A 26347-nucleotide genomic window follows, 5' to 3' on the forward strand; every position below is an offset into this window, starting at 1 on the left:
ACCAAACAAAAAATGGCAGAAAATGGGAAGATATTAAGACAGGAAAAAAAAAAAACCCTACACCATCTCAATAACCTGTAGGCATATCAGAAGAATTGCTTCATATACAATAATTATCAATTTGAAATGCAAAGTTCAACAATGTAGCTGTACATAGGCAGAAATTTAAAATACAAACTACTGCAAATGAGCAGGTATATACTTGTTCTTTATAGCATTTACCACGAACTGCTCTATTTTCTTTAAGAGTCTTATCTGGCAATTTAGTAAACGGGATTATGAACTGCAGAAGTGTGCAGTTAGCTGATTTTGCACACTATTGTAAGTGATAATAGCACTGTTGAGCATTACTGTGTGATCTGCCAAAGCCACTGCTGGGTTCTCCTGAATTCCCACCCGTTTGCTTTTTTTCATCTGTTTTACATGAGCGCATGGAAGCATGACTAATTTTTTTCAGTATAATTTCTTGAAATCTAAAAGAAATTAATAGCTTATTTGAAATAAAGCTTCATCCAAATTTGGTATCACAGGATATCCTCTCCCTTCTGAGACAATTCGAAGTTGTAATTTACCCACTGTTTCACCTACAGGGTCAAATGAATCAACTTGGAGCTAACATTTAACAGGAAGAGGAAAAAAAAAAAAAAGAAAGTGGTTTATTTAAACACCATAGTTAACCATCCTGAAGTTCTCTTAATGCTATGTTCTGCACTGCTTTTAGGGTTTTCTTTTGTCCAGTGATAGGACAAGGGGCAATGGGTGTAAACTGGAGCATAGGAGGTTCCATGTGAACATCAGGAAAAACTTCTTTACTGTGAGAGTGACAGAGCACTGGAACAGGTTGCCCAGGGGGGTTGTGGGGTCTCCTACGTTGGAGATATTCAAGGCCCGCCTGGACAAGTTCCTGTGTGATGTACTCTAGGTTACCCTGCTCTTGCAGGGGGGTTGGACCAGATGATCTCTTGAGGTCCCTTCCAACCCTTGGGATTCTGGGATTCTGTATCTAACAAATAATCTATTGCAAACGTATTGACCTGAAGTTCACTGCTTGCCTCTGCAAGTGACACAAGAATATCCACCTTCCCTATTCTCCTATAAAATTGTAAGAAATGCAAGATACACATGCAAAGACAAAACCACTTCTCCATCTCCAAAGGAAAACACTTCTTTACTGATTTTGTTTGGGTTTTCTTGCTTCACATCTATAGCCTAAAGTTTCATAATTGTAGAATAATTTTAGAATAGAAATGTTTGTCTGCTGCAAACTGTTCAGAACCTTAAACAATTACACTGCTTAGCATTCAAAACAAAGAAAGGAACATCTCCAGCCGTTGTTATTTTATATATCAGTTATTGTCTTTCAGACTGTTGGTGGGTGTTCACTTTTTGATTGGCTTTTAATTAATCTTGTTTTGGCTTTTCCAGAATTTGCATCAAAATCTTCTTTCCCCCACCTATAATTAATAATCTTCAGATTTTAAGTTTTTCCTGCTAGAAAAGTGAATTCTGGTTTCAGTATTTAAATTACCTATGTATATCTGAAAATTCATACTATAAGTAGCAAGTTAACAACTTAGAGTTATCATTTATTTGCTCGTATTCTTTTATTAGAGCAGGTAAATTCCATCTGACTTGCTCCATATTATTGGGAAAGGGATATTCCTCTTTCCTGAATTGTAAAGGGGGTAACATAAGCCTACTTTGATTAAACAGCACCTTGAAATAAGACACAGAATACCACTTTCAAATTTGAACAGTTTACCAATTTTTATGCTCATTATAATGGCTTAGAAATATTTACAAAGTCCTCCATTATGTCCACATCCATGTGCAAAATAATTGCTTGTTTCAGTTTAACTCATCCTGCAGTACAGCACTCCACTACATGTACTTACTCACGGACTACAGTTATACGGGAAAAGGGGAAGATAAACGCCTGGGGAACTGGAAACCTCACCTTCTTTCATGGCTCCTCACACCTAAGCTTTTTATCCTCTCAGATGTGACTTATGCCTGTTACAGTCTTTCGTCTGCACAGTGAAACAGAAGATAGCTTTTAATGACCATACTATTCAAAGCATCAATGAAGAGAAAACAGGTTGGGTTTTTTTGGTATTTAAATGCTTGAGCTTGTCAATCTGAGAAAAGTAGGTGTGCAGCCACACTTCAGAGGGCAGAATTACTAGCTCAAAACACCACAGACCTTAAATTTAGAAGTCAAAGAAAATGCAAAGTCACAGCTGAACAGCACAAGAGAAAAGGGCAGGGTAAGACTCAATGTGTAAATGGTATAAAAAAGGAGTTTATACAAATTGACTCATTCTTTGATTGCACATAATCCTCCCAGTAGCCTTTTGGAGCTGAATTAAAAACAAGAACAGCAGCAAACCCTGTTATGTGTTTCCCAGAATTTTCTACCATCTGGTAAAAAAGAATCAAACAATAAAATGAGAGGAAAAGGATACATACTTCATAAAAGATATTTACTAGATTTTTTGCATTAAAAACTTTCTGCACATTTTACAATACCTCATCTGTTCAGATAATTATCAAAAACAGAGGATTACTTTTTTCTAGAAAAAAAATGAGGAAAATAAGCCGTCAAAGCTGAAAGAACTAATTTTGTTGTAGACACTATTAAGCCAGGGGAAAAAAAAAAAAAACGAAAAAGAAAAGCCACCACCCAAACATTCCCATAGTAGCAAGGAAAGACTAATTTTAATCGAGCCACTGAAAAAATCCAACCCTTTAGATTATATCAAGATAGAATACAAAATAATATTTATGGACATGTGAAAAGAAAATTTTCTGACCAAACACCAAAGATGATATTCAGAGCTAAAATGCTCTACTGACTTGCCAAAAAGAATGTAACTCAATAGCAAATCCTGATGTACACTGCAGTCACAAGAGTATTACTACTCACCATTTTCTCACGATGTGAGTATGCAAGTACAGAATACCTAAAGTAATCTAAATATTATTCTCTGTACCCACTGAGATCTATCTAACACAAAGACTGCAGTGTAATCCCGATTCTCAAGCATTCTTTCATGAAATTTCTTAAGTGCCAGAGGCAGCCAAGCCTCAGTAGTAGAGATTCAGCAGCAGAATCTGAGCTGCTGCCGGAATTTGAGATCCTATTTGCATCTCCTGCACTTGGCCACTCAAACCTCTGCCTGCTTTACACCATCACATGGCTAGATGAGAGCAGAAAATCAACCCAGGTGAAAAAAAACATTAAAAAAAAAAAATCAAACATTTTCTCCTTGATGTAGCACATTTTGCTGACATACAACTTCTAATGACAACAACTGGGAAAGACAGCAGGAGAAGAATTCATGAGATTGATGGTTAGCTCAAACATCAAGTGACTTTGCAAGTGCTCTGCGACCCCTCCCACTAAGATCCAAAGTCCATGAGATGGCGAAAGTCAAAGGACTTTAAGCCACACACATTTGTCAAAGCAGATAAACTTTCAGGTTTGGGTATTAAAATAGTGGGGAAACACAGTCACAAGAGACAAGGAGTAAAATTTGAAATAAATGAAACTTCAGTGAAGCAGTCTCTAAACAAAACTCTACGAGCTGAATCATCCATTCCTAATGGATGTTCAAAAGGTAAAACAATGCCATGAAACATATTGAGTAAACCTTCATCAGAACATAAAGATGGAAATTCCACAAACAATGGAATATTCTTTCGAAAAGGCACAATTACAATGCCGAGTTTCACAAATCTTCAATACCCTAGCACCCACAGGAGGGCTGAAAAACTAACCCTGAAATAAACAACGCCAGCTAGACAAGAACCCCATTCTCCAAAACTAGGAGATACACGCAGCAAACACAGACAAAGGCAGTTGCAGGGAGTGGGGAAGGAAAAACATAACCACACAGAATGCTAACAGAATTTGGGACCAATCTGATGTAAGGCAAAGATGCCTTCTTATTTCCAGACTACTTCTCTTAGATGGTTTTGTTTGGTTCTTTATGCTTGTTTCTTGGGTTTGGTTTTTGTTTTAATTGAGATGTGCTAAACTTATCTGTAATATTAGTAACACAACGTGCCATGAAAAATTTCATAAATATGGGACCAAGAATTTTAATACAATTTTAATATATATATCTAATAAAGAGTAGATTCTACCTCATATTTTCAGAAACAAAATGACTCAACTGAACATATCTGAGAAACAAACACCTAGAAAGGTTTTGGAACCATCAGTTTTCACATAGAGTTTGCAACTGCATCAACTTTCTTCTGAAACCACTGTGACATGAAGGAAAACATATATATAAAATATTCCCAAAGATAATTGTTTTTTTGTAAATTTACAAAATCTTCCTTCTCAGTTTCCATTCTATACTTCTCTATCGATGGCACCACCACACACAGCGAAGCACTGCTTTCTAGATCAGAGTTCTGAAAAGAATGATGCCCTACCTATTTAACATAGAATCTTTATTACTGATGGCTTCAATTCACATTTTATGGTTCTATCTATTTAAGAAAACAAATGTTTTTCTAAAATATTATTTAGAAATAATTTTTCTTGGACTTTGCCAGACTAGCACTGCTTGTTCATTCTGGAGTCCTGAAGTCAGGAAAATCCATGCATTCACATGGAAAAGCCTATCCTGATTAGTCTTGTCTAATTGCTCAAATTCTCATTCTGACAGCTTTCCCTGTTCAGAGGATGAACTGCCTGAACAGGATGAAGAATGCCTGGGTTTGCCTTCTTAAGCAACTTTTGTGCTTTCCACTCCAGTTCCCTGCTCCCTTCTTTAATTCCACTAGGGAATCTGAAGACAAAAGTCTCTCAAATGTAAGGAAAGTACTAGATTATTCATACACAGTTATAAAATTATGCAGTCTATTCATTTCCATATTACAGCCAAACTAAGAATGAACGAGTTATATCTTACAAACAGAACAATAAATATATTAAAATAATAATTAAAATTGAAAAAAACCACACCCACATTATCTACAAGAGGCTGACTGCCTTCTAAGCAGTTGCTGTTTACCAATGATTAAAAGTTATGCCATATCTCTTAAGTATCAGGAACATTCTAGTAAAACTTGCATACAACACAATGTCGTTTTGGACACAAATTCATTAAGAAAAAGTTCAGATTCCCAGAATACTGAAATATCAGTCCAGTGGTATATTGTAATATTCATGGCAATACCAACTATCTCCAGAAAAAGGGCTGTGGGTTCATTTTGGGTTTTTACAATATACATCAATCAAGACAATATAATGTGTACCTAGATTCATTTATGTCAGCAAACTCAGTATAAACCTTTACTTAAAATATAGTTCACCTAGGTAAAAACTATTCCATACTCCAGAAAGCTGTGCTGACAAGCAGGTACATTTTCAGAATAGCATGGAAAGAAACACAACTTGGTCTGTAGAATAAAGGTCAATTAGGAATTTTGCGTTCCCTCATAAAACAGATACAGCTTAGCTTCTGTCACTCAACAGTACAAACTTACGACATAGAGAAGGAACTTAATACATACTGAATGTCCCAACATATATAGATTTTTTTTATGCATACATATGTGCAATTGCAAATATATGTTAATAGACCAGTTGCCTTTTATCACAAACCACTGATGTCAAACAGTCATTTTCAAGTTTGGATTGAAACATTTTATTAATGCTTTGTTATAGCAAGACTTAAATAGCAACCCACCATTTCGCCTCCACCTTCTACTGTATCCAGCAGGAATACCATACCACCTCATTTAGGCATTTCTTCACTGAATTCATTTGGAACATTACATTTTATGTATTAGCTACCTGAAGTTACTATCAAACAGAGAAAACAATTCACACTAAGAGGACTATTATTTCATACTTTCTATGTATAAATTTAAAGAGCTATACAACATCAGTTCACACTAATTTAAATCAAAATACATAGAAAGTATTTAATTCTTAAAGCACAACTCCCTACTTATTTGTGTTGGTTTTCTTTTTATTTGAACATGGATTCTGCAGTGAGGTACAATTAATACTGTATTCAAACAGAAAACCGTAGTCTGTGCAAACAGCAGACCTTCACTCAGGTCTTGCTGCTGCTCTGAAGCTGAATCCCAATGTGTATTATGCTTTTTCCCTAATTTCTGCTAACCTTTGCTTTTCTTCTACAGAAATGTGATGTGGTAGAAACCTCACAGTCTCATTCAATTATAGATGGAACTGGAATAGAGATTACCTTACGAGAACTCAGTTCTCTGAATTTCTAACACTGAAATACTTACATTTATTTGCCTCAGGAATTTACTTTTGGCCAAAACATCATTTATTCCTTTCCCTTCGGGCTTTGAAAGGCACTTCACATGAAATCTACTGCCTTCTTTTCACATGTGTTTTCTGAGCTTTGTGTATCATCCTCAAGCATCAAGAGTAAGACCAGTAACTAAATTGTGGCAGATGCTTATGCAAATTCAAAAAGCAAGTACTATTTCCCCATCCCACAGGCCAAATATTTCAAAATTACTAAACTCAAGAGCTATTTGCTCCTGCTACTTGCAATCCAATTTGAACCAAAGTTATCCTCTAAAAAAAATATCGAGGGCTCCTGAATAATAGTTTCTTTGCTAACTCAACTGGCATATATCCTAGCAATAAATTCAAATTGCAAATCATATCTTTCAACATGACCGCTTTTACAACTGACTCTCTGGCACCAGGGAGATACACAGTTCTATAGTTGGGAATGACAAGACACCTTTAAGACAAGAAACAATAGGTAAAGCCAGAACCTGACCCCATGTGATATTAATAAACTAACGCCTAGACATGCAAAAGTTCAGAAGAAATCTGAATCAGCGACCAACAGGTTAAGTCACCATCATAACACTGCCCTCACCCCAACACAACAATCTGAAACGCATCTTAAGAACTCAGAAACACAGCAGTGTAGAGAAAGGTTAGGAAGTGTCACACAAGTTCATCTTCAAATTATACACTTGTAAAATAGAACCATAGAATAGTTAGGGTTGGAAAGGATCTTCAGGTCATCTAGTTCCAACCCCCCTAACATGGACAGGGACACCTCACACTAAACCACATCACCCAAAAAATAAAGAATATAATGCTTTGCAGTGCAGCTAAAAGGGTTGTGGTTTTTCATCAATAGCCTAGAGGACAGAGTTGCCTACTGCAGGCTAATAGAATATGGTATTATCAACCACCTGATAGATAAACTGGGAACAGCTCTTATAAAATTCAAGAGGAAAATGCCAAAATGAAGGAAAATGTCTGAAATAGTAAGGACTAAAAACATATAATGAGAAAGGAATGAGTTTTTCTTTCTAGTACTCTTTTTTTTGCCCAGCACTTCCTACTATTTCTCTCCCCCACTTCAGATGGTAGAAAAATCTGAAGTCATTTCCAGCAGTTTTTTTCAGATTAACTATAAGACCTGGAGGTTTAAAGGCAGGAAAGAAACCAGTTTACAGAAGCTAATAGAGGAACGAATAAATAAATTAAAAAACAAACAAATAAACCATCTGCAGGCTCCACCACAATCACAAGTAAAGAAACTCACCAAGAATACAGTTTTATATATTATGTATGATACCTGTAAGAAACCCTATTATTCATGAGATCGAATGTTTAGTTAACTTCTTCAGGAGACTTTATTTATGCTTCGTAAGCCTTGCTTTCAAAATAAGTTCCTGTGCTGTCATGTAGTTTACTATGTGATGTATCTAATAGCTCCAACTCTAACAGATCTCAAACTTGTTTACATACAATACTCTCACCTCTCTCCCCCCCGATTGATGTTAATGACAGCATAAAGTACCCTGCTAGAATGCCTGCCCTGGACTGATCCCTATTTTAAAGCAGCAGGAAGCAAAAAGCAGAGGCTGCCACACTTACCAGTATATACTGAAGGAATACTTTCAAGTAGTGCTACAAGCCTAGAGAAATGATAACTTAAAAGGCAATTTCATTCCAATTTATTTCCTGCTAGATCTACATTTTTATAACTCATCATCTTCAAGATCCTGACAGAATCCTGGCTTCTGTACAAAGGGTTTCACCCACAACAGCAACAAAACAATCCCTGTTGAACAACAGAACTGTGCTTCAAAGCCCATCAGAATGGGGAATGTAGAATGCAGTACCCATCTGAAGTTGGAAGTGACATTTAACAGGATGAAACTACTAAATTCAGCTAAAGTATCAAGTAATAAACCTACAGCCTTTCACAAAACTCTACATGCAATACTTCAGTTTTACGCAGCAGATGATAACCCCCATGACAGGGCAAAAAAACCACAAAACACAGGAGCGGCAGCACTTCTTGCACTATCTCAGGGAAATATCATCAAATGTCAGCTAAGGATATGAATATGCTCAAAGATGATGAGGACACAATTCTGAGTCATAGAGCATTTTACAGTTCCAAACACCCTTTATTGGAAAGCTGTTTCAGCTACAGAGTCAATCCATCTTTCCTTAAAATATTGTTATGCTTCTTTATAAAGAACACTCACTGACACTCATTATTCAACACTCATTCTAAGACTTAAAGATACAACTAAATTTATTTTTTTGTTAAAGCTACCACTTCAGTAATTCTCAATTGTGCCAATGACAACAGCCTGCGCTTAAAAAAATAAAAAACCCCAGACCAAAAAAGATCACCAAAAGAAGGTGCCCCAACTGACTATAGTAGGTATTTTCCTCATATTCTTTTAAGTTTAAAAGTTTAAATCATTTTCTCAAAAACTTTCAATTTCCAACATGATGAATAAAGGACCTTTTTTATTTTAAATACAATAATAGTACTGCTTCAGCTGACAGTTACACATAAAACATCGTAAAGGCTACAAATCAGCTCCTTGTTTTGCAAATGCTGGGGTGAACAGTAAAAAAAAAAACAAAAAAAACCACAACAAAACATTAAAAAAAGCAACGTTTTCTTTCCCCAGATCTTTTTATACCTCAAAAACACAGAAAAAGGTAACTATTATTGTCCTTTCCAAAAGACTATTAAGACGCAATATAATTTCCATGCAGCTTAAACTATTAGTTTCTACTATATACTGTATGAATACATATCATCTAAACCAGAACACCACCAAAACCCTTCAGCCAAGACTAAACAAGTACATGTGCACTTACAGGGACACATTTCCCTTATTCTTTTTCTAGCTCAGTACTTACCAAGCTTTTTCGCATTTGAAATCCCATGGTGTGTAGAACAAAATAAAAATAAAAATAAAAATTAAAAACCAGTTAAAAGTAACTACATTCCCTTTTCACCCTTTATCACTTTAGGTTATTGCTTCCTCAGAATTTCCTTGTATAGCTACAGTATAATAGTCACCTTCTCATCTCTTTCCACTCCCCACCACATAGCAGCCTTCCCTGATCATCAGTAACATCAGAAATGCCACAACACACCCTTCTGTCACAGCTTGCTTATTCTGCTTCACACCACATATACTGTCATTCCCCAGCAGAAGAGTCCTGCTATTTTAGCCTTTTAAACTTAGAAAAAAGAAATACTGATGTACTTTTACTTCATTATACTTTCATCTTCAGATAATGAAGTTTTGCTCTAGGATGAATGTTTAATCTATTCCACACATTCAAATGCTTAAGCATTTTGTTTCATTTAAGAAGAAATATTTTGCACTTACCTAAATTTCTGTCAACGTACATGAATTTAAACAAAGAAAACAGTGAAAACATCCAAAACAAAGTTAAAAAGGAACAAGTATGCATGCAGGTTTTAAGACATAAGAAATATTAAAAAAAGCTGAAGAAAGCAAAAAGCAACAGTACAATGAAAAACAGAAAATAAGGTGAATGAGTACACTGAACCTACTGGCATTAAAATACCTTTAAAAGAGACTTTCACTGGTCATAAATACTATATTTTAAATTTTAGTTCAAAGTATTTAAATTGATTATGTTTTCTTGAAAAAAGACATTTACTAAAAATTATCAGCTAATATTACTGTTATTATTTTATTAACATGGTAATACACCTCAGGAAGCATAGTAAAACATAAACAGAACATTTCCATTTCTTAGGTTACCAGCTTTACCTTTTATATGTGACCTTGTACTTCATAAATATTCACAATAACCTTCAAAATCTGTGATGTTGCACACATCTATACAGAAACAATGAGACACACTGAAAGGCACTTATAGTCCCAAAACCTCCTCAGACCACCCATGGTATTTAGAAATAAGGTGGGGGGGGGGGGAGGCACCTTAGCAACCAGTATACACCAAAGATATATACTTTGATACATATTAATGAAGAAAATGGCTACCTGGGAACTCAAACTGAAGACCCAATTGCTGGCAACTACCTGCATATTCCACTAGGATCAACCTTTCAGAATTTCAACAGGAATAATCAAAGTATCTCAAAAAAATATTAATCATAGTCTCAGCAGTAGACAGTGAGGAAGTAACAGATCTTCAACTTTCTTTGACTTGCATTCGGAGGGTGCCAGCAGGGTCTAAGCAATGGCCTGTCCAGTTTGGAAGCATGCAGGGTTGATCCCACCCAGGGAAACCATCAGGGAAAGTTAAAAAGTGGCCAGCTTCTTTAAACATCTATATATTAATAACCTATATTAATACATAACAATTTTCAACTATATAGTTTTACAACTATATATAAATAATATACATAATTTTTAATTATAAGTCCACTGAGTAGTTCCCAGATAAGCCAGCAAAGTTACCGCAAGTTAAGTTATAGCCATTACTAATTCTTTTACAGGGGAGAAAGATAACTAAAAGAGTGTGTTTTGTATGATGCATCAGAAAGCAAAATAAGTATCTGGTATGTCTGGTTTGGGATTATTGGGGTTTTTTTTCCCCTCCAGTTTTCAAAAAATGTGTACATTAGCCTGATCAATATTTTACTAGGAATATTGTTTAATTAATACAAAGAGGGAAAAATTTCACAGTACTTCTTTTCATTTGCTCTTCTACTTGTCATAAATCAAAAATCAAGAGCATGAAATAAAATTGAGTAGCTACTCAGTTCTGAATTCATGAATACCTATACCCTATATCTACTTATTATTTTATTAGCTCTATTCTGTTAATTGAACCATCTGAGTTATTCATATTGCTATAGATATATTAAAAATATCAGGAAATAATTTTGTATTCAGAACTATAAGCCTCAGAGGAACGTTTCACTACTCTTTCTATCCTTTCTCTTCATCTCATTAATCAGAAACAACCTCCTGCAATATCAAGACAGGAATGAAACTTCAAAAGAAGATCAAAATTTATCATGTTTTCAAAGTACACATTAAACAATTGAAAATTATGTGGGTTCCTGTAAGGAAAAAAAAAAAAAAAAAGAAAAAATCAAGCTCACCATTTATTCCCAACAACCTAACTATATCATGAATGAAAGAACCACTGTTCATTGCATGCAGCCATTCATTTTGTATTAATTATGTAGTATTAAATAATGACATAAGTGAAAAAGGGCATTATTTTCTGCAACTGAATTTACAGTTTATAAGTCTCACAGTAAATCTAATTATGATATTGTACTCAGCATGTCAACTGATAAACAATATGTTGTCTTAGAACCACATGCTCCAAATGGATAAGCTATTTGTCCCTCGGTTTTTGACAGACAGGCAACAATTCTGGGAATGAACACTGCTGTCCTCCCAGTTCTTTCCATCTCTTAGCCTTCTGCTCTCTATTGAAACTCTCTACATTAACTCTTCTATATTACACATTGAAGCAAAATTAGAGAGGATAACTACCTACATGGGACCAAATTACAAAATCTGAGATGTTGCAAATTGATGATTCCAAGCTGAAGAACCACTTTGTACTTTAAAAACATTTAGAGTTCTTCTGATCCTATATAATCAATCCATATATAGAACACTAGTAATCATGCTGTGAGAAAGTATGTCACAAAAGAGTATGTAGAAGGAAAAGATAACTAACTTTGGCCTGTAATATCAAAGAATAGGTGCTCAAAGCATATATTTTTAAAAGAAAACTAGCCTTCAAAAGATGTCCATGTTTACTGTTATAAGTTTACTGTCCATAAACTTCATGGGTCTCTTTTTGCCTTCAGAAGGTTTAATTTTCAGTTTTCTGTTGAAATACATCCTACTTTGTCAAGCTATTTCTTCAATTTGCCAAATTTGATTTAATTTTTCATTGTGTTTTCCAGAACATTTTAACCCTTCCTTGCTTGGTATTACCTGGGTGTATAACACGCATCCATCATTCAGAACACTGATGAAAGCCTCGAACACATGACTGATACCTACCAGCTCATACTACAAATCGTTCCAATTTCACTGTGAATCACTGATAATTACACTTCACTTTAACACAGTCTTCCAATCAGGCATTCATACAACAGCAATTTCATCTCATATGCTTCCCACCAGGTTGCTAATGAAAATCTGAGACAACAAAAAGTTTCCCTAATGTAAAAATGTAACTGTTTCTCTTATGCATAAAGCCTGTTTGAAGACAGACTTGTTCGACACTATTCTTATCAAATCCATATTGAGTGTTAGTTTTGTTTTTCCTCGTATATCCCTTATATTTTAGAGTCAAGGATCTTTTAAAAATACAAATAATTCTTACGGTTCACAAATAATTTTCTTTGACAGTTCTCAATATTTTTCCAGAAACCACAATAAAAATACCAAACTTATAATTTGCTTATTTCTCTCTTCCCTCCTCCTCCCCCCCCCCCCAGTCTCCTGTCTGTTAAAAGTTCCTGAAGTTGGCTATAAGCCCATTTCATCATGTACAGGGAATCTGAAAGCAGTTTTAAGTGTTTAAGTAAGAAAAATCTCCATTTAAGAAAGGAAGTTTCATAAACCAGTAATCTTCAGGCACACAGAGATAAAGCTATCAATCTTCAGTAGAGATGTAATAGTTTCAACCTCTATTTTTACCTTTAAAATTATAGCTTTTTGATAATTATAACTGGAATTAGCTGTTTGAAAGAATAAGACTGACAAACTAGCTGCCAAACCAGCTTGGACTTCCAAAGCCATTCTTTCAAAAAAGGCTCTCTCCAAATGCTCACAAGAAAACTAAGCACAATTATGTAAGAGGAATGGTCCTTTCATGCATAAACATTTGATTAGAAGAGAGAAAACCATAGAAACACATGGTCAAGTTAGAAAACCAACAGAAGAACCCCTGTAGAATTTTGCTGGAACCTCTGGATAGGTTCTGTGCTGTCTTGACATAGCCTAAGCAACCCAGAGAACAGAGTGAACAGTAAGATGACTGATTTTCCTCATGATTTTAGGTAACTCAGGGCAGTAAAGATGAGAGCCAAAATCAAATAAGGATTTTATAAGGCAGGCAAGGGCTAGCAGACAAAATTCAAGGGAGATTATGTGAAGTTATGGACAAGTGAATATAACCCTACCTTCATGTATAACAAGCTGCGATCTAAACTGATTATAAGCACTGGTGAGATTCTTCAAATATGATAAATGTTTACATTAAAATACTAGCTCAGTACTCACTAAAGAAAAAGTTAATCCAAAGCTAAAAAGAACAACCTGAGTGTTGGGAATTGCTGGCAGAGACTGAAAGGGCAAACACTGTAACACCAATGCTTAACCCATTTTACAGCTGTATTACAAAAAACATGACCTGTTTTGGTATCCTCATCTCAAAAAAAAAAAAAAAAAAAAGTGATAGATCTGAGAAAACCTTAGAAAAGAATCAAAGGAAAGTCATTTTCATGAAAGTAACTATCACACCTGCTGAAATTCTCATACCTGGAAAATTGTTGATGGAAGGATGTGATGATGGTGTCTAACAAAATTCCAGGTGGCACCAAGTCCAGCACCAAACCTCAATTCTTCAACATTTCTTCCTGTACAAGGAACAGGAAACCCTAGCTACCAAAGCCTAGTGAAAACCAAACGAAAAGCCGTGGTTCTTCACATGACAGGATAAGCTGTGGGATTCACTATTATACAAGGCTGTGGTCACTAGGATTTTATACAGGTCCAAAATCAGATGGGTTAATTCCAAGAAAAGTCCACTGGGAGTTATTAAGCAGACAGAAATGTAGCTGAATCATAAAGGATCGGTGGAGATATTACTGTATACTAAGTCTATTCTATGAACTTTTGGATATTGTTAGCAGCTGCATACTGGGCTACCCAATATTCATATTAACTTACTATGCAGTAAGGATTCATGCTAAATAAACAGCTAAGTTAAAATACGTTCTTTTTTTCTTATGTTAAATTCACACTTACAAGAAAATAAGAGCATTTGTTAAAAATAAAAAGATACATCGTTCTATGAAATGAATGAATGGAGGACACAGAACAGTTACTCATTTACTTTTCCCTCAAGATGAGAAAATTGCTTTGATGAAGAAAAACACACAAACACAAAACAAACACATAACTAATTTGGCAGGTGACAGTCTCTTAAGTACCCAGTTCAGATTCCAAATGCTAACACAAGACTCTGATGTGACGCTTCTGTAAGAAAGGCTAGCAAAATCAGTGTATATTAGAATATTCCTACTCCTATTCTCACTAACCATTAAGCTTTTGAAAGGCAGAACCTTCATCAGACTGTTTCTGATGGTACTGGTTCTGACAATAGGTGCAACCTAGTGCACCTACTCTAAATAAATATTAAGTATTATTGCTGTCAGTCTCGATGCACAAGTTATACAAGAAAATCATAAATCATTTCACTTCACTGAATTCTGGATCAAGAGACAGTCAGATTCCCACTTAAGTAACTGATGTAAGGCTCGTTAGTCCCATAGTTATTTAGGTTCATGTGATGCCTAGGAGGTGGGAAGTTTGGTGAGAAGCACTGATAATCACAAACTCAGAAGTAAACTAAAAATTGCAGTTGTTGCTGCCTGCCAGCAAAGAAGTTTAGATTGGGAATCTGGAAGTGAGAGAAACACAGGATTGTGTTTTTGTCTGGGGAAAGTTAACAGATGGTCTAAAAGAAGCAGCTTTAAAATAAGACCAGCAGCCAAAAAGTGTGTGGAAACAGCAATATGAGGGGACTTTTTTTCATCTATTCTGTGCCACTGTTTTGTATAGCTTTGTGTAATAGCATAGCCTCAAAGCTTGACCTTATAGCTTTATTCATCCAGATTACAAAAATATTTTTATAACTTGGTGAAAAGACTTATTTTGTAAATAAAAGTATCTGAAATTCATATTTACAGGATGCTCTTTTTAAGACACAGGTCTCAAACACTGCTGAAAACACAACCTCCACTTCATTCTGTAACACAGAATTACAGAAGGTTGCATATGGGGATTTAGCATCATATTTTAACTTTAAAAGAAAGTTAAGTCCCTATACAGCTAATACAAAATATGCTTTTGGGTGTTTGTTTATGCTCTTGCAGAGGTGGCTCATTTACCTCTCCAGGAAAGGTTGCTAGGTATAGTAAAACTGTTGTTGGGAAAAAAAAGTACTAGACAGTCTCAAAAATAAGAAAAAGGGTAGTGACAAAATAAATATTCTCTTTAGCCATGTGAAAGAAAGTTGCATGAAGGAAATTATAACCCCATTTGATTCTTATTAATGTGCTTTCCTACTGTTTAGCAGTCAGAGGCAGATAGACCAAGATATACAACTCTTGTAAATGACAAGCTTGTTCCAGCACACGATACAGTACCATAAGCAAAACATGAAGTACTTCACTGTAAATCAACAGGCAAACTTTCAGAATTACTTACCTGATTTTCTTCATGGGAAACTCTCATTTGTTCTTTAAGAACTGACATTCTGGCTGCTTCTTCTTTCCTCAGTACTCTTTCTTTCTTCAGCTCAGGACTCCAGAAAGTTTTGATGCTATTCATGGAGGATCCCAGTTTGCTGTCCTTAATGTCTAGTTCTTTTCTGAGAAGATCATTCTCCCTCTGTAGTTCCTTAAGCTGAGCCTGCAAGTCTAACATAGTACTATCCCTAACCTGTCTCAGCATAGAAGGAACCTGATGGTGGTGATGGTGTGAAGATGTGGTCAGACCTCCATGTTGATCAGTATAAGAAAGGACATCTGTGTGCGAAAGTCCAGCTGAAGCAATATTAGGACTGCTCCCCATAGCTGTGACTCGACCACCATACATAGCTCGATTTGTAGCCCTTCCAAGAGTCATTGTGCCCTTTGGGAAAGTAGTAGAAGCTACACCTTCATGGTCACTCAGATACATTGGTCCAGATGTTGCATAGGCTGCATTAAGGGACTGGATGTTCTCCATTGATAACGTCTTACCTGTTCCTCCTCCTCCTCCACTACTTGTTCGCCTATGGCCCAGGCGAGGGGATCTTGGCAAACGAGGAGACCTGGAGGGACTTCCTTCTAAGTTGCTGATTGTTCTTGCACTTCCATACATTTTTCTTCTACTTTGAGGTACTATTTAGTAATAAATTAGTAACACTAAAGTTGAATATTAAACTTATAATTCCAGCTAGAAATGTTGGCAGTTTCACTGCATTCTTCCAGTAGACAAAAATGTGTTGTTCCTCCGAAGTCAGAGACCTGAAAGGAGATATCATGAAGTTAAGTAAATTTGCATCTTGTAAACTTATTTTCCAAGTAATCAGCATATATCAGAAAATAAAGTAACCCGCTTCCTAAAATAACTACTTTAGAAATAAAGTTTAGTGTGCATTTTGTATTTAGGATGACTAGTTAAAAATGCATCTCAAGCTAATTTTATTAAGAAGAGAAAGCTGTTCATTTTATTCTTGCTAGAAAATATCTTTACTTAGTTTAATTAGTTTTATGTTGCAATAAACATGGGCCCAAAAACATATTTTACCTGATATGTTAATGGCCTGAAATGACTACGTGGAATTACATTAAGAAAAAGCAAACAGCTATTGTTAACATTAAGAACTACCCAGAATAAGATATTACATTTTCAAAAGACAGTACAGAAGTAGTAATTCAGTAGTTTTTTATATCCTCTAATAATATTAACACAGAATAGGGAAATCAGCAAGAGTTTTAATTTTTGTTTGGATTAACAAAGATGGTTTTTTGATAGGAAAAAAAGTGACGAAAGCTTGTTTCCAATTGTTCAGTTATAACCAGCAAAGACAGTTTAGTGAAAAAAAACAATAACATTAAAATAATTTTAGTGAATATTTCCTTCTGAACAATTTTCATGTATTACAACACAGTATTATTTGTTCAGTACTAGCTTGCTAATAGTTGTTGTTAATAAGCTTGAGGAAAAGTCTGTATGACAATAATCTAGGATTCCATTTAGAAAATGAATGCTCATGAAATACAACTTTATTACTTTTTTACCTATGAGTTTCATATTATTACTTAACTACATTTATAATTTATTTAACCTAACAGATAGATGTGGACCAATGCTCAGTTTTCAAATTCTTCAGTATTATTATTAGACATTTACCAAGTTTTAAGTAAGTTTATTAACTTTACATAGCATAAACATACAAACAGGGCTTTAGGGTTAGGCAGGCCCAACGATTTTATTCTAACAAACCTGAACATTTCAGTTTGTGGTAGTACTTAAATTGATGATCATCAACCAGGTTTAGTACCATTTACTTCAAAGATAACTAGAAGAAGAACAAAAGTTGCATTCAGTCAAATCCAGTAATCTTTAACTGTACCCTCAAGGCATCCTCATTATCTATAGATACGTTATTTCCAGAGCTACAAAACATCTGTTCTACATTTGCTGGAAAGAAAGCATTGATGCAGGAACAGGCAGAAGGATGATCTGATGTCATTTATTAATAAGCTCTAGCACATTAAAGCCTCACCAATAATACTAGCGTAAAACACTATGGACATCAATGATGTCAGCAAACAAGAAGTATGCCACATTCTCCAATGACGACTCATTTTCCCTCCACAATCATACACCACATGGTTCTCATTAATTCTAAGAAATGCTTGGTATGTTGTACATTTTCACCAAGCTTAACAGCCAACATAGTCTAAAGCATTTTTGTTTCATTTGAATTACCATTATTGTCCTGGGTTCAGCAGTAGCAGTAATATTTTCCTTCTTAGTAGCTGGTGCAGTGCTATGTTTTTGACTTTCAGCCTGGGAACAGCACAGATAACACCCGATAACACAGATGTTTTTACTTGTTGCTAAGTAATGTTTACACCAACCAAGCAGTTTTTGAGTCTCATACTCTGCCAGGGAGGAGTGGAAGGGGAAGGAAGCAGAGACAGGACACCTGACCCAAACTAACCAAAAGGGTATCAGGGTATCAGTCGGGCTGGGTATCAGTCAGCAGGTGGTGAGCGGTTGTATTCTCTTCCCTTGTTATTTACCTTATCATTATTATTATTGGTGGTAGCAGTAGTGGTTTTGTGTTATACCTTAGTTACTGAACTGTTCTCAACCCATGGGAGTTACATTCTTTCAATTCTCCTCCCCATCTCTTCGGGAGCAGGGCAAGGAAATGGGGGGGGGGGGGGGCCCCGAGAGAGGAGCTGCATGATTCTGAGTTAGAGGCTGGGCTTAAACCACAACAATAATGCTAGTGAATTAGATGAGGTCTTTCAACTACATTTCATCAACAGTGGCCATTCTCGTGAATTTTCACCTCTTTCCCAGGAGGTCACAAAAGTATTGTGTCAAGAATCACAAGACAGCCTTGCACTACACCAAAATGTTGATGTCAGTGCCACTATGGCTGCTAGGCAAAAATATACGAGTGTGGTATTTATTCAACACCAATAATTTGGAAATACTAAACTCTTTGTACAGCACCCAGGCTGTTCCATTAAAAGTATCTGATTTCAATGCAAACAACACCCCTGGCAAAATACATCAAACAAGCTAAAATTGCTCCATACACACTATATTAACAAGACAAGTAATTCTGTCATAAAACATTACCCATTTTTGCCATGTAAAAACATTTTGGCTATGCATAAAGCAAAGGCAGGGGTACCTACTTCAGTGAGAAAATGTAGGTTTTAACTATGTAGGAAGGCAGATACAAAATTACACTCTAGCAAATCTTTTCTACTGCAGGATCACCTAACTGGAGGCAAAAGCCTGATCCAACTCCTTGAGACACGAAAGCCTCTTAAAGCTTTCAGAATTCAGCCTCAAGGGGCACAGGTACCAGATGTAACTTGCTGATTTGTACTTTCAAGTTTTGACATGGGTATCCAAATCTACCCCCCTTTTTCAGCTGTCATCCAGCATTCAAGAGATGACCCACAGCTTGTTTCACAAAAAACTGGTGCAACTTCTCTGTCATCTCAACTTCAACACATTGATCAAACTGTATCTCATCATGGCGACTGGGGACAATGCAATTATTTATCCTAACTCTCAAGTGCCAGCCATCCTCTGGGCAAATAACATCACTTCTAACACACTGAAGAATCCATCCTCGTGTATTTCTAGTTTTCTGAAAACTAGAACTGAAAAAGTTCCCTAGTTCCTTCAATGAGGCTCTCAGATGAGGTGAGAGAAAATCATTTTCCCTCCACTGTCTCATAGCAGGTCTTGAGCAAAACCAACTGTCTTCCAGACTGATACAATTCTCCACTTCCCTCCCTCCTCAAGTCTGGCCTGCTGAAAAAACAAGACAGTAACTATAAACTGTCAATGTAAACTTAAAACTGGATACAATCATGTATTTTTAGATGAAGTAGACATGATACATAGCTAGGTAGTGGAGATTAGTGCAGATTTGTTTATCCTCAAAAACACAGGTATAAGATACCCTTATGTCATTTCAGTACTGTTTTTCCTTTCCATAGCCACTCTGATAAATAAGTAATTTATGCTTCTTCCTTCCAGTCACTTAATATCCTACTGAGCCTTTTCTTTATGCCTCTGATATGTATTTTTAGTATTTGTTTTGCCTTTTAGAATTTATTAGTTGTGCTCCATCTTCTTTTGTCTACTTGCTAAGTTTTGAAAAGCCCTCAAAGCAGAGAACACTTTTAACACTCCACTGCTTACCAATGAGCCCTATTGAAAAAGGGAATCATTATCCCTCATCCAAAGGGAGATTTAACTTCTCCCTGGGTTTATTTTCATAATCATCATCAAATACTGATTTAACACTGTAACTTTTATAAGCCTGTGAAAATGAAAACAACAGGAAAAGAGAATTAAAACACCACCAAAGAAGTGTTACTACATCCACAGCATTTTCAATTATTATTTTTAATTTTCCCCTGAAAGTAGTCTAATCAAGATGGAGACCTCCAAGACCTCTATGGAGAAAGTACAAGCAAACTGACAATATGCTTGGTTTCCTTTCTTTCATGAGCTCCTACAGATAGCTCACAGACCAAAAACTGAAAATTCTGATGTAAGAATTTCTTAGTTTATCTGTTTTCATTTGCCATTCATTACCTTTTATAACCTCAATTATACACACTGGCTCTCTTGCCAACACCTTAAAAAAAAAAAAAAAAGGAAAGCACATGAATGTGTGCTTTTGGGGAGTTTATACATCTTAAGGATAGATCTTGAGCCTTCCCTCACAGCTGTGAAAAATCTCAGGCAAAGTAGAAGCCATATACTATTGCTTTATGGAAGAGGGGAGAACGACATCTACATCATTTTCTACTCTTCATTGCTTACATGGAGCCTTTCTAACTTCAGAAAGATTTATGGAGTGTCTCAACATATCAGGAATTGGAGGCATGAAGAAGCAATATAAGCCTCAGGGTCTCAACAACTGTCACACATATAATCTACTGCCTGTAGAAAAAAGAAAGAAAGAGGAAATCCCTTCTCCCATCTTCTCATAGAACCTGCTGACACAGAGCCGTTCTAGTTGAACTTGGAATGGGCAGGTAAGATATAGATTACTCTATCTTGAAAACTAAATTGATTTTATATTGCTATTTCAATTATTGGGGGAATAATCCAGAAATTACTACTGTAAAGCAATCATTTCTAACACAATGTTTCAAGGATGGTTTTGCTGAACTAAAGCATAACCTTTATGCATCACAGTGCAAGGGGTAGAGAAGGAGATAAATGGAAGGAAGTGGAAACATAAGAATCTCATCTAGGATGGAGAGCTGTAAAGACAAGAACAAGAGTACCCACAACTAAAGAGAACAACCCTCCCTTTTGATAGAAGCCCAGAAGTTGTAGACGTTGCAGTTGTAAGCACAAAGGAGCTCAGATACATCTCATGAAAACTTTATAACCCCCAAAATATGCGAGACAAAAAAAAGTCTAGTTTGGGACAAGCTGCCAACCCACTTCTTGCATTTTCCTCACAAAAGATTAGAGTTTTAAAATGCGAATCTAGAAAATATGAGAAAGAACAGAAGCTCATCTACTTTACAGAATCATAGAATAATTAGGGTTGGAAAGGACCTTAAGATCACCAAGTTCCAACCCCCCTGCCATGGGCAGGGACACCTCACACTAAACTATTCCATCCAAGGCTCTGTCCAACTTGGCCTTGAACACTGCCAGGGATGGAGCATTCACAACTTCCCCGGGCAACCCATTCCAGTGCCTCACCACCCTTACAGTAAGGAATTTTTTCCTTATATCCAATCTAAACGTCACCTGTTTAAGTTTGAACCTGTTACCCCTTGTCCTATCACTACAGTCCCTAATGAAGAGTCCCTCTCCAGCATCCCTATGGCCCCCTTCAGATACTGGAAGGCTGCTATAAGGTCTCCACGCAGCCTTCTCTTCTCCAGACTGAGCGGCCCCAACTTTCGCAGCCGATCTTCATAGGGGAGGTGCTCCAGTCCCTCATCATCCTCACAGCCCTCCTCTGGACTTGTTCCAACAGTTCCATGTCCTTTTTATGTGGAGGACACCAGAACTGCACACAATACTCCAAGTGAGGTCTCTCATGAGAGCAGATTATAGGGGCAGGATCACCTCCTTTGACCTGCTGGTCACGCTTCTTTTAATGTGGCCCAGGATACAGTTGGCTTTCTGGGCTGCGAGCACAAACACAGAAGCTGGCTCATGTTCATTTTCTCATCAAGCAACACCCCCAAGTCCGTCTCCTCAGGCCTGCTCTGAATCTCTTCTCTGCTCAACCTGTAGCTGTGCCTTGGATAGCTCCAACCCACTTATCTACTTGTGTCAGTACTTTCTTACTTAAAAGAAATACTTTTTAATGTCCATGATGTATGACTTAAAAACTAACCATTATAATTGTAACTTTAACATTTTGCCTTGGAAACAAAATGATATAAAAGGATCCAGAAAATTAAGCATTCATTCTCAGTGGAGGGGAGGGAAGAGGCCAGACACACCACACATACCCATGCTCTCATCAGCCTTGTAAATCCCAGCAAATAAGGAATAGTCTATTCCACACTAAAACACCTCCTGCTGTCTGTTCCAATTTAGATTTAGCTTACTTTCCACATTTCTGCTTCATCACCTGCGCTCTGCAGACAATAACATTCACATTATCCACATATCTTAAGTCTCTGACACTGTAATTTTATTTGCCTTTTAACTATCTATTTTTATGGAAACTTAAAAAATAGGATTCTAACACAACACTAAAGAAGGTCTGTCTCACTCAGTTCAATTTCTAAAAGCATTACTTCTACATATAATCATAGTTTCACTGAAATACTGTCTCCACAGAACCCTATCAGATCTAGTTTTCACTGGTCACATACTACAAAAAAGTTTTCTGCATTGTATCTGTCAATCTTTTCATGCAAACAAAAGAATTGTGTGGAAGCACTGTAGTTTAGCTTCAGAACAGACTGGGAGCTATCTTGCCAGTTTCCTGAGCTCTGTGCATCAAAATGGTTCACAAAGAAAAAGGAAACTAGATCTTGCTAGAAAAAAGCCTGTGGTATGTGAGTAAGTTTTAATGAAATTATTAAATTCCTCCTTCATTCAATTCAGAAGAATAGGCTGTTACATTCTATACCTCTCTGAGCCTAAGCTGCCCAGCAATTTCACATCAGTTATTCCAAACCACTAAAAACAGGTAAGAGTTTAAACATTGCTACCAATTCTGCATGAAGCCACAGTGCATATAGAGTTCTCGCCAGTTTCATACTAGAAGTTTCACCAACAAGCAGGTAGGTGCTAGACATAGACAGCACAGTGGGGATAATCTCATGGCAGATTCAACAATGTTACTGAAGAGGATCATCAAATCAAAGTATGTTGAAAAACACCAAGAAACAGAAATTTTCAACAACCAGATATAGAGCCAGAGACAACAAACCTTTCCTCATGAGATATTCCCATGACAGAAAACATAATACAAGCAAATATTCAGACTGTGCTCAGGAAGCACATTCGGTACTAAATCTGGAGTATCATCTTAACTGTACAGAAATCATTCCTCATATTAAACAGCAGCCAAACGCCTTTAGTGAAGGATAAATTGATTTTATTTCCTCCTTCTGTTTACTAGGGGTTTACTTTTTGGAGTTTGGTTTAGTTTGGCTTTTTTCCTCAGACTAGGGCACCCCGTTAGTTTCATAAAGGTCACTGTTACTGTTTCCTTGTCATCAACTGATGACCAGTATTTGAGCATGGAGCTATTTTCTGACTTTGTGTCAATAAATTTTACATACTGACTCTTCACATCATCTTCTTAGGCAGACAGAGTTGGGCCAGGATAGACACCAAAATGCAAAGGGAGGGTAAAAAGAATCCTGACAATTATGCTTAGAGATTTCAGGCCTGATTTACACTTTCTGTGCCTCCTTCTCCGGCCAGAATCACCTAGTCATCAGTATATTTGAATATTAGGAAAATACTTAATATCTTTGCACAACTATTTGCCAATGTTAACATTCAGCCAAGAGCTCAAACATCTGTAATACTAGCAAAAGCTTTAAAGGAACCCCTTCCTTACAGCTATCCTCCCCAGATAACACACAGCGACAGCTGAGTGAGGAAACTATCAATCCTTTTTTTTTTTTTTTTTTTTTGGTACTATACAGTTCCCCAGGTATAAACCAAAAGCAAGAAAATAAGTAAGATGATGTAGAAGACAAAGGTCCTATATTCTGCACCAGGACACATCTTGCCTGTATTTTGAGACACCACTAGAAAAGGGAGATTCACAGAAAACATTTTGTTCCATAAACAAATGTCCTGGCAGACAGTAAGGATTTTACTAAAATAAAAAATCATTTTAATACTGTCACAAAAAAAATAAATCTCTGTATGCCCCTGTATTCAAACGTCCAGGGATGCATGTCTATTTAAAGTAGTGACCAAGAGCCAGAAATATTTCATTTCACCTAGCTCTCTGACTGCGTTAACAGTGGCTCAACACATCCTCATAAAAGAGAGCATTCTTTTCTTTGCATGTTTATTATCTCTGCCAATGTGGAAGGGGTGGAAAAAAGCAACACACCAAGCTGATGCAAACTAGATACAGAGAATCAAAACTTATTGTGCAGTACGCATCCTTTCTCCATTAATCTGAGCAGCATGGCATGCTTCATTTTAATAAAGTAGAAAAAAAGAGAATGAACAAAATGCTGGTTCATATAGGGTTAGTACAAAACTTGCACTGGGTTTTTTAGAAGAGCAAAGTAATTATTTGTTCATACCTATTAGTCTTACCAGACTAATCAAATTACTTATCTCCCCTGTTTTTAATTGTAAGAAAAATCACCTATTTCTGGCAATTACTATTCCATAGACGTTTGAAAAACAAAATATAAGTAACTTTAAAAACAAAATCGTCATAATTAAAGTGCCTTAATGTCCTGAATCCAGATTTCTAATGTCAATCTAAGTCTTGCTACAGCCTACACAACAAATTTTCTATTTACTTGTCAATAAACTTTCATTTATCTGCTTTGTCTTGTAGTTAGTTATGAAAATAGTACATACATAGCTGTGTATAAAGTCAGTTTCAAAGTTTGTTTTGATCTTTCAAGTTGGTCATGTCCCTGAACTCCCACCAATGCTAAATGAAACTATGGGCATTTCTCACCTCACAGGAACAGTTCATCACATGTGCATGTCTTTCATTTTTATTTCATACAAAAAAAAATAGTATGTGAAGGAGAAAATAGGAATGGCTGTTGAATATGCATCCTAATAATATATGTGGAAAATAAAACTGTCAGGCATTCTAATGTCATCAGGTAGTGACAGTAATGAGTACTTCTCATGCAATCAGAAAACTCCAGCAATAGAAATATTTGCTCAAAGTGCAGTATTAAAAAGTATTGAAAAAAAAGCACTTCTGACTGAATTATCATGCCTGTCAATTCTATTACGCTCCAGCAGATTTAGGCGAAGAGTCAACAATAACTTTTTAATTCTCTTGTATACAAGTTTAAGTTTTAAATAAGGCTAGTATCCAGTACAGGTACTTCTTCCAGTGCACTGACTTTTTCCTCTTTATTACAAAGTTAGAGACAGTGTAATTTTTTCAAAACACTTTTAAAGCATAATATTAATTAGAAACATGCTTTAAACGAAAGTAAGATTTAAACTTCACCAACACCTCCATTACTTGGTATTTTCCAAGTTAAGTCTCTGTTGTTGAAAAACGAATTTTATTCCAACACTTCCACTAAAAGAATTCTTTCATACACTCCTGCATGTGACAAAAGAAAGTCTCTTTGGGACAAAACAGTCTCCTCTCCTAAGAAGAGGCAAGAAATTTAGGGTTTATTTTATTTCATTTTTCTTATGCTGTGTCAAACATTAAAGACCTGAAGCCAGATCATTAAAAAAGGCTTTTATAGGCAAGCAATGCCAGAGCCATCACATCTAATTTAATTGGTTTTGCCACAGAACACACCGAGTCTTTATAAAAAGCTATAGGGAGCTTTATCTGCCAATTCTGGGCAAGCACAAGCACCACCTGCACGCAGCTTCTTTCCCAATGCAGACTATCAATATCCCAGTTTATTCCGATTTAATGGTCCATCAACAGAAACAGGGACGCTTAGCATCATCCTTTGTTTAAAACACTAAGCACCAGCGTTAAGAGTGTCGTTAAGTGCTTCAAAGCTGCAAGGTAAATTACCCCCAGTTTAACTGATCAAAGGTCACAACCTTGAGCTCATTGTGTCACTGTATTGCTATTCACCTGCTCCCTCTGCAATTTTTAACGTAAAAAACCCAATTTTCATTGGAGGAGGGAGGGCGAATGGTGCTAATCACAGGAAGGGACAGAAACACATATATTCCGAAACATCGCCTGCACCTCTACGGGGTTTTTCTTAGACTTGTCAGGATACAAAGATATTTCAAAAGTCTTGGCAAGCTTTCATCTTCCCAAAGAAATAATTCCTAACATTTCAATCTTAGCAGGGGTGCAGGTCTCTCTTACTAAATTCCTTACCCTGCTCTGTATTCATTGTGC

The 26347-nt window shown here is 36.2% G+C and overlaps 1 protein-coding gene across 12 annotated transcripts in view; it reads right to left on the reverse strand.

Moving 5' to 3' along the window:
• Window positions 1–26347, reverse strand: part of ERC2 (ELKS/RAB6-interacting/CAST family member 2) — a 490267-nt gene that overhangs the window by 456062 nt on the left and 7858 nt on the right. For all 12 annotated transcript variants that reach the window (XR_009726824.1, XR_009726822.1, XR_009726820.1 and 9 more), the window contains exon 2: window positions 15757–16559. Coding sequence is in view for 3 of the 12 variants with exons in the window: in XM_061362415.1 (XP_061218399.1) it covers window positions 15757–16413 (657 nt within the window). In the remaining 9 variants the exon portion in view is untranslated. The remainder of the gene's footprint in view (window positions 1–15756; window positions 16560–26347) is intronic.

This window comes from Neopsephotus bourkii, unplaced genomic scaffold (assembly GCF_033783945.1).
Source record: "Neopsephotus bourkii isolate Nb327-2 ecotype Australia unplaced genomic scaffold, CSIRO-AGI_Nbou_v1 NB_1120, whole genome shotgun sequence".
NCBI classification, from domain to species: Eukaryota; Metazoa; Chordata; class Aves; order Psittaciformes; family Psittacidae; genus Neopsephotus; species Neopsephotus bourkii.